Raw genomic sequence first — 10,198 nt, forward strand, 5'->3', positions numbered from 1 at the left:
CTTTCCTTCGCTTCTATCAACGCAGTTCCCCAAATTTGATGCATATCCGTCAGGAAATTTCACTTTATCTGTAATCCAATCAAAGAACTCTTCTTTTCTAGCACCATCCAGCCGATAAATGGGAAAAGGGGCCGTACCGTTCTCATCAACGTGAAGTTCAGAACGATCACAAATATCGACTAAATCCAACCTTGACTTCAAATTATCCTTCGTTTTACCTTGGATGTTAAGGACTGTGTTTATCAGATTATCGAAGAAGTTCTTCTCAATATGCATGACATCTAAATTATGCCGCAATAGATGACTCTCCCAATATGGCAAATCCCAGAAAATACTCTTTTTGTGCCAGTTATGTAGCTCTCCAACCGCATTGACTCGAATGTTTTCATGTCCACCTACATCTGGCGTCCTTTCTGCATCAAAATACCTAAACTGCTTCAACAAATCTTTCCCACTAACTTCCTCAGGTGGACCATCAAACACCTGCTTGTTCTTCGTAAACGAAGTCTTACTCCTGCGGTATGGATGATCAGGTGGTAGAAATCGTCTGTGACAGTCAAACCAACACGTTTTCCTTCCGTTCTTTAGTTGGAAAGCATCTGTGTCATCTTGACAATATGGACATGATAGCTTTCCATGTGTTGTCCATCCAGATAACATACCATATGCTGGAAAGTCACTTATTGTCCACATAAGTACTGCCCGCATCTGAAAGTTTTCTTTGCGCGAAACATCGTATGTCTCAAAACCATGCGCCCATAGTTGTTGCAACTCGTATATTAGTGGTTGAAGAAACACATCTAGTGATCTTTTAGGATGATCTGGCCCGAGGACGAGAATTGAGAGAAACAAAAACTCTAGTCGCATGCACAAGCTCGGCCGTAAGTTGTACGGTGTCACAATAACTGGCCATAGAGAATATTGCCTTCCATGCTTTCCAAATGGGCTGAAACCATCAGTAGATAATCCAAGATAAACATTTCTTCTCTCTTCCGCGAATTCTGGATATGTTGACTGGAAATGTTTCCAAGCCTTTGCATCTGAAGGATGTCTAATCTCACCATTTGTGGAATGCTCTGCATGTCATCTCATTGCTTTTGCTGTGCGCTCACACTGATACAACCTCTTCAATCTTTTCGTCAAAGGCAAATACCACATTCTTTTGAATGGGATCGGAACTATTCCTCTCGTCTCCTGATAACGAGGTTTACCACAAAATTTGCATACATTCCGTGTCTCATCCGCTCTCCAGTAGATCATGCAGTTGTCAATACATACATCTATCACTTCATACGGTAGTTGAAGACCTGCAACAAGTTTCTGAACCTCGTAGTATGAACCCGGTGCAAGGTTATCCTCAGGTAGAATACCTTTGACAAAATCAGTAATCGCATCCATACATTCTTCAGCCAAATTATAGTCTGTCTTAATACCCATTAATTTAGTTGCAGATGATAAGATTGAATGACCATCTCTACAATTTTGATACAAAGGTTGTTTTCCTGCATCCAACATGTCAAAAAATCTCCTAGATTCGGGGTTTGGTTCTTCCCCTCTATAATGATCATGTACCATCTGCTCAGTACCTACACCATAATCTATATCCGTTCTAGATTCTTCTAACTTAATATCAGGCTGAGGTTCACTAACAGGCTGAGGTTCGCTAGTACTACCATATTCATAACCAGTTTCCCCATGAAGGTATTAAACTTTATAATTACGTGAAAACCCTTTCATATACAAATGAGTCCAAACATCAAATTCTTTTATAACCTTATTATTATTGCAAGAAGAGCATGGACATCTTAACATACCACTTTTTGCATCCGGTTGCTGTTGAACAAGCCTCATGAATTCTCCAATCCCTTGAACGTATTCTTCCGTAAGCAAATTAGTGTTCGGATCCAAATGAGGTTTATCCATCCACGAACGATAATAAACTTCTGAAGACATGATTTTCACGGAATTGTTATGACTAAAGAGAATGAAGAGAGAATGAAGTGTGAATGAGTTGAATGAGGAGGGGTTGTATTTATAGGAAATTGCTTACGGACCTCCGACGACTTTCCGACGGAATTCCGACGGATGTAAAGCAGTCCGTCGGAATTCCGTCGGTATTGTCCAATCTCAAACGGCTATACAACGGTCATATATATTTGTCGGCAATGGTCACATGGTTCGTCGGAATTCCGTCGGTATTTTTCGACGAAATTCCGACGACTTTGCTGTTAATCAGAATGTCGTCGGAAATTCGTCGGAATATACCGACGAACTTCCGACGACTACAACGGTTACATTTTTTATCGGAATGTCGTCGAAAAGTCGTCGGAAAGTTCCGACGAACCATATTTCGTCGGAATTCCATCGGAAATGGCCGACGGAATTCCGACGACTTAATTTTTTTGGATTTTGTCAGAAATTTGTCAGTATTCCGTCACAAATGTCCGACGACCTTGGTGTCCGTCGGAACCTCCGTCAGAATTCGGTGTGTTTTCTTGTAGTGGTCTGTGATCGAGCATTGTGTGGATCCGAAAGATAACATGCATCAGCAAAATCAACTAAACCTTCTTTGTTTTGGTTAATATAAAATAAACCCAAGTCTTTCGTTCCTTGCAGGTAACGAAGAACATGTTTAATCCCGTTCCAGTGTCTTTGGGTTGGACAAGAGCTTAATCTAGACAATAGATTCACGGCAAAACATATATCTGGTCGTGTGACTAGCCAGATACATCAAAGCTCCTATGGCACTGAGATATGGCACTTCGGGACCAAGGACATTTTATCGTCCATCTTAGGACGGAACGGATCAGTGTCCAGGCCGAGGGACCTCACGACCATGGGGTTAGACAATGGGTGAGACTAGGCCATGTTGAATCTCATGAGTACTTTTTCTGTATATGCCATTTGATGCACAAGGATTTCATCTCTTATGTACTCAAGCTGTAATCCCAAACAAAACTTCGTTTTTCCTAGATCTTTCATCTCGAATTCTTCCTTAAGATATTCAACTGTTTAAGAAATCTCTACAAAGGTTCCTAGGATATTCAAATCATCAACATACACTGCTATGATTACAAAGCCCTGGCCGAATTTCTTTATAAAGATACAAGGGCTGATCGGATCATTCTTATATCCCTCTTTCACTAAGTACTCACTTAGTCTATTGTACCACATTCGGCCTGATTGTTTCAATCCATAAAGTGATTTATTCAACTTTATACAGTGTTGTTCTCGAGTACTCGATTTTTTTTTCAACTCTATACCCTCTGGTACTTTCATATGAAGTTCATTATCAAGTGGTCCATATAAGTATGCAGTTACAACATCCATTAACCGCAAGTCTAATTTTTCTCTTATAGCCAGACTTATCAGGAATCTAAAAGTAGTAGCATCCACCACAGGGGAATATGTCTCCTCATAATTTATTCCTGGTCTTTGTGAGAATCCTTGTGCAATAAGCCGTACTTTATATCTAACGAGATTACCATGTTCGTTTCTGTTTCTCACAAAGACCCACTTATGGCCGACTGGTTTAACATCATAAGGTGTCCGGAATATTGGTCCAAAGACATCTCTCTTCTTTAAAGAGTTTAACTCCACATTTATAGCTTCTTTCCATTTGATCCAATCTGATCGTTGAGTGCACTCATAAATAGTCGTGGGTTCATGATCCTCATTATCATCCATGATTTCAAGTGCTACATTGCATGTAAATATATCATCAATGTCGATATTCTTTCTGTTCCATTGTATCCCAGACAAGGCATAGTTTATTGTGATCTCATTATTATCAGGACCTTCAGTACCTTGAATCTTGGCGTCCCAAGAATCAGTATTAGATACATCAGGGCCGGCAGCATCTAAGCATTCATGATCGTCCGCAATCGCTATTAGGGTTTTGGGATCGGCCGCGGCTAAGTCCCGGGATTTTGGAACGGCCGCGGTCGTGTCTAGGGTTTTAACAACCTCGGTTTCATTCTCTGCACCTTTCTTAGTTTTCCGAGGGTTCTTATCTTTGGAACCTATTGGTCTACCACGTTTCAAACATTGTCTAGACTCTGTAGCAACTTGATTGTGTCCCTCTTGTACATCAATTCTGATTGGTGCATTAGCAGCTGGTATATGCGACTTAGTCACTCTTTTCGGATCAGCAAAGGAATCTGGCAATTGATTAGCTAGCTTTTGTAAATGTATTATCTTTTGAAATTCTAAATCATATTCCTGAGTTCGAGGATCTTGCCAAGATAAGGATGTTTGATTCCATGTAATTTCTTTTACCAGCTTACTATTCTCTCCCCCTAATGTTGGATGTTCGGATTCATCAAAGTGACAATCCGCATACCTGGCCTTAAACAAATCACCCGTAGTTGGCTCAAGGTATTTAATAATCATGGGAGAAACATATCCAACATATATCCCCATCCTCCTTTGAGGTCCCATCTTTGTTCTCTGTGGTAGTGCAATTGGCACATAGACGGCACAACCAAATGTCTTAAGATGGGATATGTCTGGCTCATGACCCGTAAGCAATTGTAATGGGGAATATCTATGTTCACTAGACTGTCTTATACGAATCAATTCGGACGCGTGCAAGACCGCGTGTCCCCAAGCTGAGACCGAAGGCTTAGACCTCATAAGTAATGGTTTAGCTATTAGTTCATTTTACGAATGATTCGGCTAAGCCGTTCCGTGTATGTACATGTGCCACAGAGTGTTCAACAGTTACCCCCATGGACATACAATAATCATTAAACGCTTGGGACGTGAACTCACCAGCATTATCAAGACGTATAGTCATGATGCTTTAGAGACTTTTATATCAAAAACTTTCATTCATTAAATTATAATAAGAAAACAAGTTCAAAGCAATATCAAAACATAGAAAACATAAAGCAAAGAACACAAAAACATAAATGTCAAATTGAACTTCATTTTTTTGAACAATCTGAAGTTTCGTAATCCATAAGATCGTCTCGTTCATGATTGAAATCATCTTCACCATCTTGATAAGTCATATGAGCTTCAGGATTCTTCCCTTTCAAACTCTCTTGGTAGAGGTCAATGAGATGTTTGGGAGTCCTACATGTCTTAGCCCAATGATTATCCATACCACATCTATGGCACACAGATTTGATCGAGTTATGTGGCTTGAAAGATGTACCACGGCCTCGGCCATGTCCACGGCCTCCATAGGAGCCACGGCCATATGAGTTGCCTCAGCCTCGACCAAACGAGTTTCAGCCTCGACCACCACGTGCATGCCATTTTCCATGACCACGGCCGCGTTGGCTATCACTCTGGACATGGTTCGACTCTTTCTTAGCCTCAACGGTCGCATGTGCCTCAGGTAATGGGTTTGTTCCAGGAGGTCTCAATTCACTGTTTCTCATCAACAGTTCATTGTTTTACTCAGCGAGCAAGAGACAAGAGATCTGATTAGCATAAGTTGTGAAGCCCTTCTCACGGTACTGTTGTTGTAACAACACATTGCTTGTGTGGAAGGTGGAAAAGGTTTTCTCAAGCATATCCTTATTTGTTATATCCTCACCACACAGTTTCAATTTCGAAACTATTTAAACAGGGCCGTGTTTTACTCGTCCACAGACTTAAAGTCCTGGATTCTGAGATTCCTCCAATCATATGTAGCCTTTGGTAATAGCACCGTTCTCTGGTGATCATATCTCGTTTTCAACTATGTCCAAAGGTCTAGAGGATTCTCAATAGTCAAATACTGATCTTTGAGACTCTCAATAAGATGATGGCGTATAATTAATATCGCACTTTCTCACTTGCATTATTGCCCTCGGTGATACATTCACCGAGTCCCTTGGATTTTAAGATGATCTTAGCATCAAGTGTCCATTGCAAGTAATTATCTCCAGAGAGACTTAGGGCAGCAAAATCCAAGTTGTTGATTTTCGACATCTGAAATCATGTGTTTCATAATTTAGATTCAAAAGTGTTCAAGCGAATGCAATCAATATGCTCAAGCAATCCGGATTCTAGGTATGATGCAAATAGGTCATTCGTATATGATGCGTACATGTTCAATCTTAGCATTTAGATTCTATATGCAATCAGTTCGTACTATTATGCATGCATGATGCAAACAAGCCGCACGGCTACAATATTAGCAAACGATTTCAATGCAATCAATACAATGGTTATTTGTTTTCAATCTTAGCAAACGGTTTTCTAAGAGTTCAATGTGTAATTGCAATCAAACAGTCGAGCAATGCAACAATTAGGGTTCATTCGAGAATGTATGAAAACTATCAATACTAGCTGGATCATTATCAAGACGAGAATGCATAAATCATTTAACCTAGCAAGCGATTTCTATTTCAATTTAAGCATTCGATTTTAATCAATCAAACAAGATAGTATTCGATTTTAATTTCAAGACATTAGGGTTTCGATCAAACAATCAATACGACTTCAATTTGAAAATCATTCAATCGGTTTTATCAATTCAAACAACCAAATTCAAAAATGAGATTATCAATCCTAGCAATCGATTTCTATGTGATCAAATTCAATATGGTTTTAATTAATCAATGCTAGCATACTATATCCAAACATACAATCATTCAAAAAATCAATTTCGATTCAAAGCATTAGATTAGGGTTTCGATTTTAATTCATTCAATCAATCAATTTGATTTCGAATTAGGATTTATCAAATCGAATGTGTTTTAGTATTAGGGTTTTAAATAAAATTGATTTCATGCATTCATGCAATAAGCATGTATGCGGCTAGGATCATGGATATTAGGGTTTCGATTTTGATCTTAGATCATTGGGGTTTTGAGATTCAAAACCATTAACGTTTCAATTTTAATTGATCAAACAATCAATCTCGATTAGGGTTTGGGGTATCGAACTTATTATTAAGAGCTTCGATTTACTCATTGGGGTTTTGATCTATTACCCTATGGTTTTGATTTTAACATTAGATCATACTATTAGGGCTTGTTGTTTTTATGGTTTCGATTCTTATCAAACAATCAAATTCAATTATGGGTTCTCTTTAAAGTTTTGAATTACCTTAACCTCAAGTAGGGTTGAATGGACCACCAAAGAGATGAACCGCGAGCTGGAACTGATCGGAACGCGAGCTGATGTTGTCGCGAGCTGTCTAATTGCTGAGATCGGGAACGCGAGCTGTCCAACGTGCTGATCGGGTTGCGATCTGTCTGAGATTGTCTTGTTTGTGAGCTGAGGTTGAACAAGCCGAAATCGTCAGAGCTAGGATCAGGAACGCCTTAAGCTGAAGGTGATCGGGAACAAATTGTAAACAAGGATCGGGATGTAAGGTTTCGCGATCGGAATTAGGATGGTTCGCCGGTAAGGATGTTCGCCGATTAGGGTTAGGGTTTTAGGCGGTTTGTTTTAGCTTAGGGATTTAGATTCCATCTAGCTGATAACGTGTTGTGAAACTAGAGAATATAATCTATGTTTCTGTATTATTCATAAACATAAGGAGCTCTTTAAATATAGGAAATTAAACCGTCATAGAACACTGGAAAGACTAAAGAAAGGAAATACAAATATGGAAAGAGTACAAATCATAGTCTAATACGAAAAAGCAAGATGCCGATTCTCTCTCTCTCTCTCTCCTCACAGTCGACTCTCTCTCTCTCTCTAGCATTGGGCCGGTTATGAACCGGGTCGGTTATGGACATCCACAATATGATTTATAACAACTAATGAGTATTTCGATTTAAAGATTTTGGCTTCATGTGTGCAATATATAATATCAAGTAAATATAGGGATTCATTCGTAAATAAAGCATTCATTTACATTTTTTCCATGGGGACATTAAATACTTTTGAATGGGACAGAGAATTTCTGGACACTTCAACCGTCGAGTCGGGGAAGTTGGATTTGGAAATCTCTGTGTAAGTTGAGGACTGAAGCGAGACCTTTTATTTACTGTCAGAATGGATCGGGGATTACAGCAAGCTTTTGGTTGGATAACTGGACCTCCCTTGGCCCCCTTATTGAGTTGGTTGGCGAGAGAGGACCAGCTGTGACTGGCATTACTTTAAATGCGGTGGTGGCAGATGCATTAACGAGCGATGGGTGGTGTTTTGAAAGGAGTAGAAGCAGGAACTCGATCATCACCTTCCTAAGGGATAATTTGCCTGATTCATCACCAATTATGGCCCAGAAGTTGATGATCAATATGTTTGGGTTACTAATGGGCAGAATGGTTCAGAGACATTCTCCACTAGTGAGACGTGGAGAGCCTTATTTCCCTGCACGTTGGAGGTGTTTTGGCACAAGGTGGTGTGGTTCTCGGGGAGGATTCCTAAGCATGATTTCTTATTATCTTGGGTGGCAGCCATAGATAGGATGGTAACAAGAGATAGACTTCTTCGATAGGGCTTGATAGTGCCACCGTCTTGTGTGATGTGCGTGGGTCATAACGAGTGCAAACAGCATTTTTTTTTACTGCGAGTTCAGTGAGCAAGTGTGGTCGTTTTTCACATCGAGACTTCACCTTAGCTCTCCACGGTTGTTTGAGGACATGCTGAGATGGTTGTAGGCTCATGCAAGAGATAATAATGTGAAGTTGATTGTGAGGTTGATTTGTTAAGTTTGTTTATACTTGATTTGGAAAGAGAGAAACTCCAGGATTCACACTGATATGCTCGGCCCCTTGAAGCCATCATTGCAGAGATAAAGCAAACGATACGACTAAGGTTGGATCTCTTAGCTCGAGCACAAATTCTGGGACAAGGAAAAGCTCAGTTCTTGCATTTTGCCTCTCTATTTTTTAAAAAAAAATCCTTAGGAGTTTGATGCCTTGGTTTGGGCTTTTGTTAGGAGGGGGAAATCTTGAGTTAGATCCATGGTAGAGATAGTAGTGGGCCTTGATATGTAACCTAAAGTTAAATAAATAAATAAAAACAGTACTCTCAGTAAAAAAAAAAAATTCTTTTGAAATTTACAAAATAATTTCCTAGCCTCAAGGTATTACTCATTCGCACCACTATGTGACATAATTTACCAAAATGGTCACATTAAACTAGGTAGATGCTAGCTAACTATTCTAGTTTTTACTACCATTAACTGATTTTCCATTTTCTTGCTACCTACCTATTAACAACATGCAAATCAATTTTATCTTAATGACAGTCCTTCGAATTGACCAAAATACCCCCAAACATTCAAAAGCTTTCTCCGCAAGACGACGCATTGGTCAAACACTGTCTTCACCTAGAAACCTCGCCAGCAATTCGTCGTCCCACTCACACTCGTTCTCACTCGCTCTCACGTCGTTTGTACTCCACGCGCCGTTCGAACCGAGGCAGCAACCGAACAGACCGCTTGCATCGACGCTTGCCATGGCGGAAGCGTTGCTGTCTGAAAACGACGGACCACAGCTTTCCTCGTTGACGTTGATCGTGATGTAACCGGTAGATGACTGAACAACCACCGGAACCGCGTACGGATCGTCGATAAACCTCACTCTGAAACTCTGATCCTCGCCGGAAAAGTTAGTTCCGTCGATGTTCGTCGTCGGATAAGAAGACTCGACGAGCTGCATGATTTCTTCAGGAGTATACTCGTCCTCGTTATCGCCTCCTCCGGAGATCATCATCGGCGTTTGCATTTCCTTCGCCGCCGTATCTCTTCCCCTCTTGACTTCTTTCTTCCGTGTCTCCTCCATTTAGAGAGATGGAGAGAGAGAGCTAAGACTGTACCATTATGTAATTTATGTTCTGTGATCACCTTTATATACTACAATATAAAAGATAACATGTTTATGATAATATCCACGAATACAGTGAATCAGGTTTGTAAAGTGGGTCCAAATGGGTATGAAATTATGTCTAAATCAAATCAATTATCAGCTGTCTGTATTAAAGTATAAACGCCTTTTTTTGTTGAAATATGTTACACGTTTGACGTTTCGTTGATATAATTATTTGTTCACCAAGCAAATGATAGACAAAGAAACACATGTCAATCTTCCTTTGGATAAAACAACTCATGAAGAAATCATTTGACTTTTTTTTTTATGTCGGCTTGTGTAAATGCTAAACGATGTAACTGTTTCATAATTCAATCTTTGATTATTATTTTTTGAACACCAATCCTTTTTATACACTAGGTGCATAGTCTCCGCGCAAGCGCGGAATCGACTACATTATAGGTGTATTTTATAGTTTTGTTTACGAGATTTTA

The 10,198-nt window shown here is 39.8% G+C and overlaps 1 protein-coding gene across 1 annotated transcript; it reads right to left on the reverse strand.

Moving 5' to 3' along the window:
- Positions 1 to 8,930: 8,930 nt before the first annotated feature.
- On the reverse strand, positions 8,931 to 9,904 carry BNACNNG68810D. The gene has a single exon (XM_013876779.3). It carries the CDS (start codon positions 9,678 to 9,680, stop codon positions 9,210 to 9,212), a length of 471 nt encoding a protein of 156 aa, XP_013732233.1. The 5' UTR covers positions 9,681 to 9,904; the 3' UTR covers positions 8,931 to 9,209.
- Positions 9,905 to 10,198: the final 294 nt, after the last annotated feature.

The sequence above is a fragment of the Brassica napus genome, chromosome C9 (genome assembly GCF_020379485.1).
Source record: "Brassica napus cultivar Da-Ae chromosome C9, Da-Ae, whole genome shotgun sequence".
Taxonomy (NCBI): Eukaryota; Viridiplantae; Streptophyta; class Magnoliopsida; order Brassicales; family Brassicaceae; genus Brassica; species Brassica napus.